Source organism: Acipenser ruthenus, chromosome 5 (assembly GCF_902713425.1).
Source record: "Acipenser ruthenus chromosome 5, fAciRut3.2 maternal haplotype, whole genome shotgun sequence".
Classification (NCBI taxonomy): domain Eukaryota; kingdom Metazoa; phylum Chordata; class Actinopteri; order Acipenseriformes; family Acipenseridae; genus Acipenser; species Acipenser ruthenus.
Genome location: NC_081193.1, coordinates 83208547 through 83227542, shown reverse-complemented (window position 1 = coordinate 83227542; position 18996 = coordinate 83208547). Strand labels below are relative to the sequence as shown.

Genomic DNA, 18996 nt, shown 5'->3' with positions numbered 1-18996 from the left:
AAAAAGTTCCCTAATCGCTCACTTCTGGGTCTTTGTCTCACTCTCCCTCGCTCCTGCACTCTCCCTTCTTCTCATACACTCTCCTTCTCTTCTCTGCTCTTCAGACTCACTCTGAGTTCTTTCAATGGATCACAGTTAAAGGCCTTCTCTCATGTCTCTCTCTCTGTCCCTCACAGGCTCACAGCAACCACTCTTGGAAGTCTGCACGAGTTCTCCTCCTTGAGGCTTGTCCCCCCCACCCCCCACTGATAGCCTTGGGGTCTATACATACACCCTTAGTCTAACGCATGCACGCACGCACACACACACACACTCTCTAACAGCGTGCCCCATTCCCTTACAATACACATAACAAACAAGACAAACACAGTGTCCAGGACATGCCATCGCCAGGATCCTTACAGGCAGCAGTGTGGAGTAGTGGTTAGGGCTCTGGACTCTTGACCAGAGGGTTGTGGGTTCAATCCCAGGTGGGGGACACTGCTGCTGCACTCTTGAGCAAGGTACTTTACCTAAATTGCTCTAGTAAAAACCCAACTGTATAAATGGGTAATTGTATGTAAAAAATAATGTGTTATCTTGTAACAATTGTAAGTTACCCTGGATACGGGTGTCTGCAAAGAAATAAATAAAATGTATATATAGGTTTATTGTATTTTGCAAGTACAGTTGTCATTTATAATTAGAATACAGAGAATCAGCAGTATAGCTATGGTCATAGCTGTACCTGCGCGGCGCCGCCACGTTTCACCGCGTGGAACTGCTCCTCGAGCAGACCGGGCTCGACCGAACAAGCACAACACTTTCCACGGCAGGAAGGTGGGACGGTTTCGCCAAATCAGATTGTCCAATTCTGTTCGGTCTCACGAAATTACGCCTTAGTTACACTGCATATATTCTAATGTGCATTTTAAATGCAAATTATAACTAATAATATGTTTTAAGATTTGCATCAACAATGATATCACGCAGTGGCTTCAGATAATTACACCATAAAGATAAAAAAGGTAAATGTCAAACTGTTTTCTTCTACATTCCGAAATTATACCATCTATCAAAGTGTAACGTGAAGCTTTAAAACTACAATTCCCATTGGTCTGTGCGGTGCGGGAAGAGTCGTCATTTGTTTTTTCGAGCTGTGTGTCAGCTGAACATCAGCTGATCGGAAACAAAAACGGAGACTGTGAGAGATCAGTGAGAAATGGCTGAGGCCATAGCTGATACAAGAAGGCTGATGTCTAAACCACAGAATTTGAACGACGCCTACGGACCCCCTAGTAACTTTCTAGAGATTGACGTGAGTAACCCCCAAACGGTTGGGGTTGACAGGGGGAGATACACCACTTACGAGATCAGATTGAAGGTGAGCACGGGAGCCGGCCTGCGGGCGTGTGTGTGAAATTCCTGCAGGAACAGGGGGAAATGTCGAACACGTTTACTGCAGTAATAATGCATTTCAATCACAACTTCATTCTTAAAGCTAACGTTTCGCATTAGTTAGCCACGAACACACTACATTAACTTGTGTTTCTGACATACAGTAATGACCAAACTTAAATAGTTGATTCACTCGTCTTCGCCGTGCAACTGCAGGCTGTTATTATTAGCGTATTTTCTAACCAAAATAATAATACACGAACCTAAGTATTATTAAAGGTTTCTATTGAAGTGAAGCAGCCCGTGTGAATATATAATAATTTATAATCCTCATCAAATTGGGTTTTAAGCGCGAAAGCTCATCTTTTAACTTCGAATTGAATGCTGACACTAAAAAATTCCTACGTTTGTGACGTGAACACATTTGAAATGTCCTAACTGTTATAAAACTCGCACAGTCTTCCCGTTTTGGTAGATATCCAAGTAGCAATCGAAAGTTCGTGCAGTATGAAGTGCCACCTGCTGACTGAAGTTAACTTACAGTGCTGCCTAATGTTTTGCAAAGGAATTTCTGAATTACTGTATTTATACTGGCCTGCTCCCTGGAGCTATCACCCTTCAAAATCCAAAGGGACCTAAAGTAGGAAAGCCTCAACCCTCGTTAAAAAAGCATTAAGCTGGAATCCATTATCTTATTTAACAGAGCCATGAGTTAATGTGTCAGAGACGGTTAGCTGGAGAAGAAAAAGACAAGATAACTAAGTATTATGATTTTTGATGTACAGTTCACCGTCGTTATAACGAACCAGTTGGGGTCCAAGCCTTTTGTTCGTTATATCGAGGGGTTCTTTATAGCGAAAGGACGATCAAAATGAACGATAAACTAAGTTAATGCCTTTTGTTTTATCCGATTCGTTAAAGAATTAAAACGCAGTACAAAAAAGCAAAAATCCCGAATTGAAGCCGTACTTTTATTCAAAATCAATCTGACATGAATCGTTTCAAAGCGCAGCAAATCTTAATCCAACATGCAAGAATCCCAAACTGAACGTTTATTCAAATCAACCCGACATGAAAAGTTCATCAGATACTCAAGTTTTTTTGGTTGTTGTTGTTTTTTTCTTTAATCAATTTTTCTTTGCCGCATGGTTGCAGAACAAGCCAAAAAACAGAGTGCTTTTTATCAACCTATATTCACCACAGAGATATACCTGCGTTAAGCCTTTTTTCAAACCATCAATGTAGTTTCCAGCTTTGTTGCAACTTTAAATTAATTTCTAGCTGTAGCTGACTCTAACATTAACTTTAAAACCATGGTCATGTTCCAGGGTTTAGGCCTAGTTCCTCCTCTGTAATTGGGCTAGAGAGAAGTAACTTAGCCAAGCCCTGGCACCGATTAGGATAAATATAGCAGTACTGTACTGATTTTGTGTGTAATGATTGGCATACGCGTGTAATCAGCATGATTGTGTAGAATAAAACCTCCAGTGACCCTACTTTACATAAGACTGCTGAAAAGTAGAACATCTCACACAAGTAACCAAACTTTCCTATCATTTAGTGCCAGCCCAACTTCAGGTTTTATTGTTGTTGTTGTTGTTGTTGTTTTTTTAAATGAGAAGAAAAACTTAACATTTAAAGTCTGTGAATTAAGTTTGCTTCCTGCACTGACACTAGCATGAGAATATCTAACAAGCAATGAAACAGAATAGGCCTGATTGCTTTTTAAATAAACTCAGACTTGTGGAATTAAACAGTTACTTCTTGTTTTTTAATCCTCTCCCATTCAGAATGCAGAATAATGAAAAAGGGTAAGCAGCACCCCCCCCCCCCCCCCCCCCCCCCCCGTCAGGAAACGCACACAAAAAAACCTTCCCTGGAGAAATAACAGCTGTTTACAGTTACAGGGGAGCTGAGAGACAGCAGAAACCACTTTCGTGGACTGCTGGGACTGCTTTTGTATTGTAAAGGGGCAACGAGATCACAGCTTCTCAGGTCTTTGTTGCTGCTCATCTTTGCTGTGTAACTTTCATTTTCTAGACTTGAATTTACCTGAGACTCAATTGGGGCCTAGTTGTTTACAATTACTAAAAGAAAAATCCAATAACCCCATTTTGACTGAGTGTCTTTACCAATTGTCTACAATGTTTTGTCATTGAATTTAGTACGTTTCTTTTAGTAATTCTAAGTACCACTATTGAGTGTTTTAAAGTTATGGATGATGCCCATTTGTCTCTGCAGTACAAAGGCAAATTTTCAGAAGGGGAAGAAAATACAACAAAATAGATCTTACAGCTGGCAACTGACGGAGAATAGAATCCATGTTACAGTGTTTCGCATCTTATGGATCAGAAACATTTTTAATAAGTTGCATATTTCCGTAACGTCATTTTACTAACTTTTAAACAACACTACGTCTGGGTAATTAAGAGTATCTTTGTGCCGTGTCCGCAAAATAACGCATTTACCGTAGATATTAGGATAAACATTAGAGATTTAAATGTACAGAAATTATGCAAACAATTGTCATCATTTTGCAAGATGTGATGCTTTTTAAGATTGAGGGGCCTGAATTTGAGGAGTACGACCACAGCGGAGCTATTGAATATTGGATTACTTCTGCTGGTGCCAAAGATCTGTCTGTGTTTTTGTTTTTGCAGCATTTCCCCTTTGACCTCTGCTTAGTAGTAAAACTGGGCAGCCTGTCAACCACAGTCAAGTGTAATCCAAACTATACAGCATCCTTTCAGCCAACTGTTAATGGGAATAGGGAGCACATTGTATCAAGGCTATCGTAGCCTACATGAAATGACAGCATTAAAAGTAGAAGTTCATAAGAACATAAAGTTTACAAACGAGAGGGGGCTATTATGCCCATCTTGCTCGTTTGGTTGTTAGTAGCTTATTGGTCCCAGAATCTCATCAAGCAGCTTCCTAACACTACATACTATGGTAACAAAGCAGCTTTCTGCTTCAGGTTTGAACTCTGTTGAGGGAGGCACAGGATGTTGTTCTTTGTGCTTTTCTTTTGAATATGATGCGATGAGATGGCATTGTACTTTTGCCTTGCTTCTGTTTTTCATACTTGTATTTCGAGGGAGTGTAGAGAGGCGGGGGGGGGGGGGGCACCTTGACTTGATCCTTCATCTTTAAAAGCTAGTGCACTTGGTTGTGTGGCACAACCTTTTGTGTTTTTTTTTAATAAGAGCTGGTATTGTTTCTACAGTAAGTGTGATGCTGGCTTTCATGCATGAGTTTGCATGTCAGACCAAACCCCCGTGGAAGCAGTGATGTAGTTGTTGTTGAAGGGAATCAGCCGGGGCTGGCTGTTGAAGAAGCATACTAAATAGATGTCCGCGTTTCCTAGCACTACACACAGCACTGGTACTGCTCTATAAAAAGGTTGTTTATAGACTAGTTGCTCCTCAGATGCCAGGATACAAAATTACAAAAAAAGCTTACTGCCTACATCGGAATAGATACTGCTGGATGTACATGAAAGGACGGACTTAGGGAGTCAGGATTTTGGGGAAGTGTTTAAATCTGGCAAAGGTAACAAGTGGAATGGCTTGGCCCCCTGTACATAATAATCCTCAACATATCTCCGCTACACAATTCAGAACACTCTGCAGTGTTGGAAGAGGCTTATTGGTAGGGAGTGAGCTATAATCTGTATTTATTTGCAAAGCTATAATGCCTGCCAGTATCATGCATCAACATTGTGTTTTAAATACTGATAAATGTGTTGGGTGCCATTTTCCACAATACATATAAGAAATACCAGTGTGCTTAGATAAGTTTTAAAATACTGTGATAGACATTTGAGCAATGAGAGATGGCCAGGGTCACAGTTTGTTTTGTCATTTTTCAGTCGTCCCCCGTCCGACTTTGAGTTCACTGCGTGCGTGACATTTAGATGAAGCATATATATGTTCTTTGTCATAGATAATAACAGTTTTTTGGGACAGGAAATAAAAAGGAGAAGCAAAACGATTCTATTAAAACAGGATTCCAAGTTATTTCAAAATGAAAGATGAATATCTTTTCACATATATCATTCAAATAGCCTGTCTTTCTATGAATATATATATATATATATATATATATATATATATATATATATATATATATATATATATATGTTGCACAATCATTCTAAACAATACAAGTGTTAAATTAAAGAGGGGATTTAGTTTTTATTGTGTGTGTATCTCTCTTATGTACAAGTACTTTAAACAGACAGGAAAACGGCTATGTTCACAGTACAGTCTGAGAACCATATTCCCTTGAGTGTAATGCCTGTTCATATTAAGAAAGCACACTCAAGTGAACACTAACATTTAAGGGCTGATTTATAATATGGGGTTTAGATTTATGTTGTATTGTTCATTTTAACATTTGGGAATTTCATTTCAGATTTTAAATTTATTAATACTGTAATTGTTGCCTGGCAAGAGTTCATCACATACGTATGTCTACAAATTAAATTATTAAAATAAAACAGAGGTGCTTTATGTTAAACTGTTTGAGATTGGATGTAATTGTCCAAGGATCTGTACTGTAACTCTTGACCTACATAAAAAAAAAAAAAAAAGCCGAGATGTTTTTGGCTTATGAGGACCTGTCCTATGATGTCTTTCTGTAGATGTCAGTTGTAAATTATATGATTGAAAATACTGCTATTTAAGTTTGTAGTTACATTACAAGGTTTGCCAGCTTTTTGAAGTGGTTTGAACAATGTCTAAAGAAACACTGAGGTCTGCAGTATACCATAAGAAAGACTAGTGAGGGTACATGCTTAGGTTCTTATTTAGCAACAAGTACAAAGTCAGAGACTCATTGTTCATGAAGGGATAAAATAACTGTAACAGCGATGGAAATAGCGGTTTGATCCATTCCTGGTTTTACTATGAGTGCAATAAGATGCACATGAGCTTGTTACCTATACACTGTGGCTAATCAAGCTCTGAGTGAAAGATGGTGTGGGTGAAACTGCTATGCAACAGGAGTCTTATTGCCATCGCTGACTGCATAAAACTAGCAGTAAAGAACTTGGCTTCGGTTAGAACTAGGTACATTCAAACCAGTCCCTGTTCAAATAGTTTTATTTCTTTCACAAAATCTGCCTTATTGTCAAATAGTGCAGGGCCTATGTTGTGAAATGAAACTGACTTTTATGGGCTGTTGAAAAACCCCATTCGAGGTACTGAGGTGTTTTTCAGTGAGTGTTTCATATCAATGACCCAGGGCTGTCTCTTGTTAAATACATACGGGTGTGCTCTCAAACGTGCCCTCCAGCTGTATTCTGTGGGTCTTTTAGGTAAAACCATTTTTCAGACACATCCCTTATAAAAGTTGTAGTCAGGTAAATTTGCAGGGTATTTTTGCATTTTCTTTAATGCATTTACTATGGTTTGCAGTGATTGGGTGTTTTTTTTGTTTATATATATATATATATATATATATATACACACACACACACACACATACACACACATACAGTGCCTTGCAAAAGTATTCAGACCCCTGACCAATTCTCTCATATTACTGAATTACAAATGGTACATTGAAATTTCTCTGTTTCATATTTTATTTTAAAACACTGAAACTCAAAATCAGTTATTGTAAGGTGACATTGGTTTTATGTTGGGAAATATTTTTAAGAAAAATAAAAAACTGAAATATCTTGCTTGCATAAGTATTCAACCCCTGTGCTGTGGAAGCTCCCAGTTTACACCAATGAAAGAAATGGCCCTAACGAGGACACAGTTACCTTACCATTGGCCTCCACCTGTGAACCATTAAAGTTGCTGTCACATTTTCTGGATAAAAACCCCACTGTTGAAGGATCATTGGTCAGGCTGTGAATCTGAAGGAAAATGAAGACCAAAGAGCATTCTACAGAAGTTAGAGATAAAGTAATACAAATGCATAGATTAGGGAAAGGGTACAAAATAATATCCAAGTGTTTGGATATCCCAGTGAGCACAGTTGGATCAATAATCAGGAAGTGGAAGCTGCATCACACCACCCAGGCACTGCCAAGAAAAGGCCGTCCCTCAAAACTCAGCGCTCAAACAAGAAGCAGACTTGTGAGAGAAGCCACAGAGAGGCCAACAATCACTTTGAAGGAGCTACAGAGTTCAGTGGCTAGGAGTGGAGTAATGGTGCACCAGTCAACCATATCAAGAGCTCTGCATAACACTGGCCTGTATGGGAGGGTGGCAAGAAAGAAGCTGTTACTCAAAAAGTACCATCTGAAAGCACGTCTGGAGTTTGCCAGAAAGCATGAGAGTGACCCAGCTGCGATGTGGGAAAAGGTTTTGTGGTCAGATGAGACCAAGATAGAGCTTTTTGGCCAAAACTCAAAGCGCTATGTGTGGCACAAACCTAACACTGCCCATGCCTCAAGACACACCATCCCTACAGTGAAGTATGGTGGTGGCAGCATCATGCTGTGGGGATGCTTCTCATCAGCAGGGACTGGGCATCTTGTTAAAATTGAAGGAAGAATGGATGGAGCAAAATACAGGGAAATACTGCAAGAGAACCTGCTTCAGTCCGCTAAAAAACTGAAGCTTGGGAGGAAATTCACCTTTCAGCAGGACAATGATCCCAAGCACAAGGCCAAAGCAACATTGGAGTGGCTCAAGAACAAAAAGGTGAATGTCCTACAGTGGCCCAGTCAAAATCCTGATCTCAATCCCATTGAGAATCTGTGGCACTATTTGAAAATTGCGGTCCACAAGCGTCGTCCAACCAACCTGAACAACCTGAAGCAAATCTGCCAAGAAGAATGGGCCAAAATCACTCCGACACTGTGTGCAAAGCTGGTACATACTTACCCCAAAAGACTTAAAGCTGTTATTGCAGCGAAAGGTGGCTCTACCAAATATTAATGTGTGGGGGTTGAATACTTATGCAAGCAAGATATTTCAGTTTTTTATTTTTCTTAAAAATATTTCCCAACATAAAACCAAAGTCACCCTACAATAATTGATTTTGAGTTTTAGTGTTTTAAAATAAAATATCAAACAGAACAAAATTTCAGTGTACCATTTGTAATTCAGTAATATGAGAGAATTGGTCAGGGGTCTGAATACTTTTGCAAGGCACTGTATATATAATATATATATATATATATATAGGCACTGTATATATAATATATATATATATATATATATATATATATATATATATATATATATATATATATATATATAAAATGTGCTCTATCGTTCCTCAATCCTTACGCTTTACCATGCCTTTACTGTGCTTTTACTGTGGGAAAGATTTATAAGGTATTTTTTCAATAACAGAGACTACTGGCTTCATGATATTTTTATGTGATCTAAAAAGTGGCAAACCTGGTCACTTTTTTCCCCCATCTTTTTCCATTGTATTAGGATATGTTAACAAGCAGCTGAACTCTGTGGGGGAAATGCCTATGCTATTCATATTGAGGTACTATTGTATTTTAAAACACCCAGTTCTATTGAAATGTAGCTTTTGTTTTCTGGACCACTATAATTTACCATGCATGCAATATCTGTACACCTTAAATGTTGGTGGTTCGCTCAACAAATCCTATATGCCAAACCTGTCATGCTCAGTGATTTATATTGTTAATATTCTCAACTAAAAATACGCCCTCTTCAGAAGTGGAATATGTTGTATACAATACTGTGTGCTAATGGCTAAATTAGAACATTTTGTATTCAGTCTGCTATTTATGAAATTGTTTGTGATCACAGAGCCGTATTGCATTTTTCTCAATATGGTATTTGATGGGAGACTACATTTGGGGGCTGATTCGTGAAAGTGATTTACAGTATAATCGGAAATCTCGAAAAACTACTCACTTCTAAATCTTTTGTAGTCATTTTTGTATTACTTTAGTATAAATACATGTTAATTTGGATTCATATGTTGTTTTTTTCTGACTTTATGTGAACGAAAAGACACAAATTCGCCCGTTTTCTCATTGGAAATAGGTAAATTTCAAAATATCACTGTCCTGGTCACAAAAGCAAAGTTTGTGGGGAATAATAGCCATTTTCTATACTTTTGAGGCATAAGCAATTAGGAAATAAGACTTACTACCCAGGAACAAAAATTGTGTTACAAATTGATTGTTAATTTGGTAATTGGGTTTGGTTTTTGCTCTTTTGACAAGTTTATATCCTGAATAATTGTTCATATTGGGGGAATGTTGTCATGAGTTCCTCGGGGTTTGAGTTTGAAATCCCACTTACACAGACAAAAGTGTCTGTTGTAAGTGAAGATAGTAGGGAGGACTATGTTCTAGATGTAGAACATGAAAGTGGATTTAGAAAAATAAATGATTGTGACCCAGGAACGGAGAGTAAAGTTATTGATCGTTTTGACAAACCTAAAACAGATGAAGACCTAAATATCATTGCCAGTGATTCGTTTGAGAAGTACTGTAATGTAAGTGAGCTGTAAGTTTGTTTGAACAGTGGTTAAATGAAAGAAATGCAAAAGCTATATGAAATGTGAAATGCTAAACTGCAGTTGCAATCCCTTTTCTAGTGTTTTGAAATATGTCATTCTATAATGAACTAATTGTTCAAATGATTGTTGCATAATTAAGTGGTATTCGCTTTTCTGTTGAATTGTTCTGACTGGTTTCATTGACGAATCCACAGTTTTCTGTGGATTCGAAGCACAGACTGGATTCTTTAATCAACAATATATCTGCCCCGCACTCCTCTTCAAAGCCATGTGTTAAATAAATATAACACATGCAAATTCAGAGGGTAGGAGGTATTCTTTTAAGCCTATTCTACCCACCTCAACACTTTTTTTTTTTTTTAAATATGGTTTTGAATGATCAAATCTTGTTTCTTTCCCATTCGGCTGCAGTGGTCGTGTCATGAGTTTAAAAGGGAACTGCAAGGCAAATTGAAGCGGATTAATACATCTTCTGCAGCCTATTACCTGTAACCATGATATGTTGTTTCAGGGATTAACTTGATAGATTTCCGTGCTGAAGAGGTAACAGAACTCTTGAGGGAGCGCTTTTCACAAGCCTCAACTTAACACAGCTGACAAAGAGGGAGCGTTAATCGGCTTGTTTCTGTAACCCAAGAGGAGGGAATTCAAAATGTAAAGTCTCACCTAAAAAAAATAATAATAATCTGCATTGTCTAGGTTTATTTTCCCTCTTGTTGGCTCACAAAGAAGCTGTGATATTTAAAGCCAGGTAGGGCAAACTCAGGTAAAAAGCTAATAGGTGAAATAAAGGGTAAGCCAAGGCCAAGCCTCTGAGATGGCTAATCTTTCTACCTGGGAGACCTTTATATGATACCATGTTGTGGGTAAGAATGCTGAACAAGAAAAGCAAAAATAAATCCGGTGTTGTCTTTTGTTCAGCCCTGACTTTGGGATAATAGCCCCTTCAGTGAAGTTGTGTTTCGATTAGAAATCCATGCAAAGACTTTTCCCAGCTGTACTTCTGACATGCATTTCAGATAGCGAAGTGAGTGATTACACAAGGTTTGAATTTAAGAAGTGGCGTAGTACAAGCCCCTGCAGTGCCACTTCAATGTGAAGTCATGCAGGAGTTTTCTTCTGCTGCCAGGCAATATTCATAATGGTTTTACAACTACAATGTTTGTTCTTGTCTTATTAAAGTACAGTCTGGGCAAGAGGACCATGAAGCAAAGCTGATAGGTTCTATCTACTCAAACTGTGATTCCTCTGACACCCTACATGCGGCTTATTCTAAAAAACAAAGATTGTATTCAGCAACTACCATTACTCGTTGTTGTTGTTTTAACTTTAGAACTTTGCTGTATGTTCTGTATACAGGATTGTAGCTTTACACAAGATAAGATGTACTGGAATTTTGACAGAAGTCCAGGCCTACTGCTTGTTTAGTTCCTGCATAAATGACCTTGATTAAGGTACCTTTGTTGGAAAAGTGTCTCTGCATGTGTAGTCTTGCAGTAGTTACTTAGATAACTTAGCGGTCTGTATTGTTAAAATAATAAATATGAACTACAATCGAGACACAAACATGTTCCAGATGTGTGCTTGAAGTTACCTACTGTCCACAGTGGGTAACAGCTCAGTCTCTGAATAAAGAGCAAATGGCAGGTGAGGCCAGTGTTGGGCAAGGAAAACCCCAACTTAGGCTGTCCAGTAATGTAAGTGTTGCTTGATTTTAACTACTCTAGTAAGGACACAATTGTTTACTGTACCAAAAAGAGTAATATAACAAAAGTTGGTGGTGATCCACAGCTTTTTTGGGGGGTTACTGTGGGGATTGGAATGTGCACGGTGCCAGTAGCATTAAAAAAAAAAGTGCCACGGATCCCTACAGCAGACAGGCTATTCAGAGACAGGGTTCTTTCAGAACGTTTGTGCGTACGTGCCTGTGGTCCTGATCAAGAGCAGCACTGTGAAAACCTGTATTCCTGGCAACAATCAACAATCCAGGCAGCTTCCACAAGTCGACTTCCAGTCATTTGAAGATTTTTTAACTATCTTTTTTTTTGTTTCAGACAAATCTTCCGATTTTCAAGTTGAAGGAAACCTGTGTCCGAAGAAGATACAGTGACTTTGAGTGGCTGAGAACTGAGTTGGAAAGGGAAAGTAAGGTAATGTATCGACTGACTGTTCACTAACATACACATTGTGGCCCATCAAGTAATTTAATTGGGTATAACTGATGTGCACCCTAGATCCGAGCGCAGAAAAGAGGAACTGCATTATAGGTCTGTACAGAACGTATTGCTAATTCCGCTTTGGTTGAACAGAAAGAAGGGGCTGGTATGTATGTATGGGTGTGCGGCTTTTGAGGGTAGATTGAGGATGTGCAACTGAAGTGAATGGCAGGAGAAATCTCTCCTTTTGCTTTCAGAACCAAGAGATGAACCTTGGGTTCCTTAAAGAGCAACTTGGCATATATGTTAAAATCTTAATAAACTCTGTAGAGGCCACAGGAGTGCTTTTAAAGTTATGAGTTTGAAAAAAGTTGTCTAGCATGGTAGACTGGTTATACAAGTGACACCCTCTTTGCGTCTGCATTCTTCAGTGTAGTTTAAATATGTTCCAAAACGACTTGAACGAATCTTGAATGCTTCATGAACATTTCAGATTGAGAGAGAAAAATGCAAATAAATACCGTTAGGTCCTATCCTGTCCACTTTTTTTTTACTGTGGAATTCTCCTTTTTACTAGTCAGTTAAATACTTTTTTGAGTTTTTAAAGACCGTCTGTGCTGCTTCTCATTTTTCAGAGCAACGAAACTTTCATGTGGAAATGGGTCTTCATTTTATGCAGTGGAAGATTTTGATTGCTACAGAGAGAGCCTCACAATTATTTGTCCAGTAAAATTCCACGGCTGTTCATTACAGCAATCTATAGTTCAGCATCTATTTCCCAAAGTCAGTTTCTCGGGTCACTATGGCACTGACAGTTAGGCATGTGCTCCAGCTACTACTCACTGCAGTAAGCATGTGAGTTTATAAATTACTATATGTCTTGAAACAAAAAAGGAGGGCTATGTAAGCGGTGGGCATAAGGTACAACCATATTAAGGTAAGACTAAGTAAATGTTTTGGCTAGTCTCCATCAGTGTTACTAGCAAAACATGTCTATCGATAACAATTTTTTGATTCAATGTTTTAACTGATAAAACAACCCTGAAACAGGCGTTATCTTGTAATGGCCAAAAGAACACTTGAAACTCAGGGAGTTATCTGTATTTTGCTGCAGTAAAAAAAATCAGTCAATTCCTTATTCGGATGTTATAAAAAAATAAAAAGCCACGAGGAATCTACTAGAAGTCTTCAATAGTATTCGGTTGTTACTTTTAGTGTTTCTAAATAAAAACTGAAAATCAGAACCCCCCCATTATAATTTATGACTGAGTGTTTTTATCAATGCACAACTATTTTAGCATGTAAACTGTATGGATCTCTTCACTTTCAGACTGGCAGATTGATTTTGAACTCTGTTCTGTTGTGCATTAGGTCGTGGTGCCCCCTCTACCAGGAAAAGCTTTCTTCCGTCAGCTTCCTTTTCGAGGAGATGATGGGATCTTCGATGACTCATTTATTGAAGAAAGGAGGCAGGGGCTGGAGCAGTTTCTAAACAAGTAAGTGGAGAGGGAAGAATCCCTTGCTGTGAAAGGAACTCAAAAGCAACTTAGCAAGTGTCAGAATACACCAACAAAAGCTGTCTGTTTGAGAAGGAGGGCTTCCAAGTCCTCAACCAAAGGAAAGTGCTTGCAACTTGAGGAGTTAACAAACACAATGCAGAATATCTAATTCATGTCATGCGAAATGCAATTTTTGGTAATTGCTTAAAGAATGATTGCAATTGAGGAAAGGGTACAGTGGAGTCTACCTGAGTTTCAAATGTGTTGAATTTTGCATATGTAATTTATGTTAATTACAATTGAAATTACAGTACACAATTATTTGAAATGAATGTTGCATGCTTCTGTGCTTATTTTTGATCTGAGGTGGCGTTCCTTTTCTTGCCCGAACAATAAAAGTTATATTGTAATTATTTGCTGTGATTACAGGCATGGCTATTATCTGTGTTTCATGTGCAAATGTGCCAAAGCTACCCATTCGAATTTTAATCTCTCAGACTTGATAACTTGACTGAGGTAATACATTCGTAATTCAAAAAAACACACTGTGGCATTTAACTCCTCCAGAATCTCTTTTTTAACTACTAATGTTTGCTGTTCTTTCATCCAATTTATATAAATATTAAAACAAGTGGTGCGGTCTCATTTACACATGAAACGACAATAATATTCAGGAATGTAATCATTTTATAAGAACCTTCTTAAAAGAATTATGTACTGTAATTTCAATCGTGCAACAAATGGTTATTATGTAACCCGTATTTTGAAAGTACTGTCTACTATTTTCTAATGAGGCATGTTTTCACAATCTCGACATAGTCCAACATTTAAAAAAAATTAATAATATACACTGCTGTGCAAAAGTCTTAGACATGTTGCATTTTTCTACTCTGATGCATTATGAGCATCAACAATTTACTCAAAGCCTCCACTAGTGTTTTTTACCATTATAACAACCTTGACTTGCATAAAGAAGGAAAAACATTGAGTGAAATAGCTTGCATCACTTGATTTTTCAAGGTGTGGTATCCGAAACATAATCAACAAGTACAGAGAAACATCATCTGTAATTGACAGACCCAGGACTGGAAGACCCAAAAAGCTGTCTAACAAGGATGAGCAATACTTGAAGATAATATCCTTAAGGAATAGAAAGGAGACAAGTGTTGAATTGACAACAGAACTGGCAGAAGGCACAGGTGTCGCTGTCCATCAAATCAACAGTACGAAGGTCACTCTTGAAATCAGGACTTAAAGGATGTGTTGCAGTAAGAATACCTCTGTTAAGAAAGGGGAACAAGACTAAAAGGCTAAAAATATGCACAAGAACACAGAAATTGGACTATGGAACAATGGTCAAAGGTGCTTTGGACTGTTGATGGATGGACAAAGACACCTGTGCCTTCTGCCAGTTCTGCTGTCAATTCAACGCTCGTCTTTCTATTCCTTAAGAATATTATCTTCAAGTGTTGCTCATCCTTGTTAAACGGCTTTTTGGGTCTTCTAGTCCTGGGTTTGTCAGTTACAGATGTTTCTCTGTACTTGTTGATATATATGTGTGTGTGATTTTTTATATATATATATCTATATATATAGATATATATATAGATTAAAATATATATATATATATATATATATATATATATATAGAGAGATTAATATATAGATATATAGATTAATATATAGATGTGTATATATATATATATATAATGTGTGTGCATATGTATAAAATATATAGTATATAATTATTATTTTTTTTTTTTTTTAATAGACATTGCACCAATGTCTTTACATTTTAGAGTTTTGTTTCTGTAGTTCTGTCTCAACCACACATGTTGACATTAGACTATGAGCTGAAAATGAATGCAACATGTTGACATACACAGATGCTTTTAGTTTTGTTTTTGTTCAAACACATTTCTCTACTATCAGGGAAATCTAGAGGCATGAGAAGAGATTTACCCATTTGTATACCAGAAACTACCAGTTGGCGATTTTATGGGACGTAACACAGAAATCATCACAAGTAAATTGAGTCTTTTTGTGAGCACATTTGGTTGCCTGTTTTCCAACTGCAGTCACTTTTTTGAGATTCTTCAGTAAATAAAAATGTTTTATCCGTGTACTGTACATACAGTGCCTTGCGAAAGTATTCGGCCCCCTTGAACTTTGCGACCTTTTGCCACATTTCAGGCTTCAAACATAAAGATATGAAACTGTAATTTTTTGTGAAGAATCAACAACAAGTGGGACACAATCATGAAGTGGAATGAAATTTATTGGATATTTCAAACTTTTTTAACAAATAAAAAACTGAAAAATTGGGCGTGCAAAATTATTCAGCCCCCTTAAGTTAATACTTTGTAGCGCCACCTTTTGCTGCGATTACAGCTGTAAGTTGCTTGGGGTATGTCTCTATCAGTTTTGCACATCGAGAGACTGAAATTTTTGCCCATTCCTCCTTGCAAAACAGCTCGAGCTCAGTGAGGTTGGATGGAGAGCATTTGTGAACAGCAGTTTTCAGTTCTTTCCACAGATTCTCGATTGGATTCAGGTCTGGACTTTGACTTGGCCATTCTAACACCTGGATATGTTTATTTGTGAACCATTCCATTGTAGATTTTGCTTTATGTTTTGGATCATTGTCTTGTTGGAAGACAAATCTCCGTCCCAGTCTCAGGTCTTTTGCAGACTCCATCAGGTTTTCTTCCAGAATGGTCCTGTATTTGGCTCCATCCATCTTCCCATCAATTTTAACCATCTTCCCTGTCCCTGCTGAAGAAAAGCAGGCCCAAACCATGATGCTGCCACCACCATGTTTGACAGTGGGGATGGTGTGTTCAGGGTGATGAGCTGTGTTGCTTTTACGCCAAACATAACGTTTTGCATTGTTGCCAAAAAGTTCGATTTTGGTTTCATCTGACCAGAGCACCTTCTTCCACATGTTTGGTGTGTCTCCCAGGTGGCTTGTGGCAAACTGTAAACGACACTTTTTATGGATATCTTTAAGAAATGGCTTTCTTCTTGCCACTCTTCCATAAAGGCCAGATTTGTGCAGTATACGACTGATTGTTGTCCTATGGACAGAGTCTCCCACCTCAGCTGTAGATCTCTGCAGTTCATCCAGAGTGATCATGGGCCTCTTGGCTGCATCTCTGATCAGTCTTCTCCTTGTATGAGCTGAAAGTTTAGAGGGACGGCCAGGTCTTGGTAGATTTGCAGTGGTCTGATACTCCTTCCATTTCAATATTATCGCTTGCACAGTGCTCCTTGGGATGTTTAAAGCTTGGGAAATCTTTTTGTATCCAAATCCGGCTTTAAACTTCTCCACAACAGTATCTCGGACCTGCCTGGTGTGTTCCTTGATCTTCATGATGCTCTTTGCGCTTTAAACGGACCTCTGAGACTATCACAGTGCAGGTGCATTTATACGGAGACTTGATTACACACAGGTGGATTCTATTTATCATCATTAGTCATTTAGGTCAACATTGGATCATTCAGAGATCCTCACTGAACTTCTGGAGAGAGTTTGCTGCACTGAAAGTAAAGGGGCTGAATAATTTTGCACGCCCAATTTTTCAGTTTTTTATTTGTTAAAAAAGTTTGAAATATCCAATAAATTTCGTTCCACTTCATGATTGTGTCCCACTTGTTGTTGATTCTTCACAAAAAATTACAGTTTCATATCTTTATGTTTGAAGCCTGAAATGTGGCAAAAGGTCGCAAAGTTCAAGGGGGCCGAATACTTTCGCAAGGCACTGTATGTGAATAGGTGTAAACTGGGAGATGGCTAGCTACAGACATTTTCTAAGAGAGGAGTTGAATATTATTGACTCCTATTTGTCAGTCATAATATATTTATAGTTTTGTGTGCTGTAATCGGGATGATTTTTTTTTTCTTGGACATGATTCAAAACATATTTGTAAATCATTTTTTAGAATGCTTGAGTGTAAACAAAGTGATATGAAAAGTAAAAGACAAAAAAAATTATCATGATAATTGCCATTATCTTAAATTATTATTTAAATTCCTATCAATTGTGACATTTTTCTCTTAATAGTAGTTATTTGTGTGTGTGTGTGTGTGTGTGTGTGTGTGAAAGCTATCACTGTCCTATGATAAGGGCTGTTGTTTTTCAAGTTATTAGAATATAACATCGATGATGGTATTAGCCGACAAGCTTGTCAACTTGAATTACTTTCAGAGCAAGCCTTCTGTGGAGTTTTGATGTTATGAAACACCCCACAATCTTAACAAAAAAAACAGCACTGACGTCACATGGCACTGTGTGCTGTAATATATGTACACCTGTGTACAGCCTAGAAGATCGTTTTTACCTTTTTATTATTGAATGCTGTAGTTTAGCTAGAGCTTTTTAAATCTTTAAAATATTTTTGTTTCATAGTCTTGGCAAAGGTTTACCTCAGAAATGAGTTACACACACACCCCTCTAGTGGTCATTTCTAAAATCACCACCAGAAATTCAGGTTTAGGAGTCTTTTCAGAAGCAGCTGATAAACCTGGTAAATCATGAGCTAAACAGAAGCAACAATAGAGAATGATACCAAACACACACAACGGGATATTGAATTAAATATATTATTAAATATCCTTCAAGTGTAGCTGCTGTAAAGTGTACCTTTTAGTATCGGAATCAAATTGATAACTTACACCAGTGAACATAAAATAAGTGTCTGAGTTTAGGGGATAAGCACCAGCTTTTATGTGTTCCAAATCAGAAACCTTGCTCATAACATTTTTTGTTGCTTTTCAGAGTGGCTGGACACCCCTTGGCACAAAATGAACGCTGCCTTCATATGTTTTTGCAAGACGAGTCATTGGACAAAAGCTACACGCCTTGCAAAGTCAAACAAACCTAATACAGCAGGGATGGACACAGCACTAATACGATCTGTATTTTTATTATCTAGTCTACAGATTTATGGCTGATTTTGTAGTATGCTTCCGACAATTTCTTGATAAACTTATCAGCGACTTCATTCTTTTTTTATTATTATTAATTGCCCAGTGTTCCTGTTTTAGCTTTTAATAAGTATGAACTCTACAAAGATTATGCAGATCAGGCACTTCTGTAGAAACACAACTATCATGATATTTGTCATTAACACTGAAACTTAACTGATCTTAAAAATATTCATCAGTGTAGACAACCACAGTAATGTTTTGTCATATGTCTTTTCAAAATGTATGTTTTTTTAGTTCCAATTTGATTTGTAATGAATGCCTTCCTTGCATCCAAAAAAACACAACATGTATTTCTGGTAACAACTCCTTGAAGCCTATTTAGATTTTTCTACTGACAGTACTGAGGGAGTAACTACATTTATACTCTGTAAATTCAAATTTGTTTAATGCTATACCATTTTGTTTACATTGGCATTTTCCAATAAAGAAAAGGGTGAAACACAAATCTATAGATACCAATGATATGAGTCCTAACTTTTGTTGCTGCTAACTTGTGCAT

The 18996-nt window shown here is 37.7% G+C and overlaps 1 protein-coding gene across 2 annotated transcripts; it reads left to right on the top strand.

Annotated features, from left to right (window-relative positions):
* Positions 1-1113: 1113 nt before the first annotated feature.
* Positions 1114-18942, top strand: LOC117403414 (sorting nexin-3). Of its 2 annotated transcripts, XR_009328753.1 has the most exons (5): positions 1114-1363; positions 11907-12002; positions 13380-13504; positions 15440-15533; positions 18286-18412. XR_009328753.1 is itself a non-coding variant. In XM_034005539.2 (4 exons), the coding sequence occupies exons 1-4, from the start codon at positions 1202-1204 to the stop codon at positions 18389-18391; spliced, it is 489 nt and encodes a 162-aa protein (XP_033861430.1). In that variant the 5' UTR covers positions 1121-1201; the 3' UTR covers positions 18392-18942. The 2 variants fall into 2 exon arrangements, 1 of the variants encoding a protein (XP_033861430.1); XM_034005539.2 differs by lacking the exon at positions 15440-15533 and having other exon boundaries at positions 1121-1363; positions 18286-18942.
* Positions 18943-18996: the final 54 nt, after the last annotated feature.

What these genes read in the sequence shown, in the direction of transcription:
- LOC117403414 (XM_034005539.2), top strand. Translation starts at nt 1,202, where the DNA reads ATGGCTGAGGCCATAGCTGATACAAGAAGGCTGATGTCTAAACCACAG. An exon ending in CTTACGAGATCAGATTGAAG is followed by an intron (nt 1,364 to 11,906) that starts GTGAGCACGGGA and finishes TTTTTGTTTCAG; the next exon opens with ACAAATCTTCCGATTTTCAA. An exon ending in CTGGAGCAGTTTCTAAACAA is followed by an intron (nt 13,505 to 18,285) that starts GTAAGTGGAGAG and finishes GTTGCTTTTCAG; the next exon opens with AGTGGCTGGACACCCCTTGG.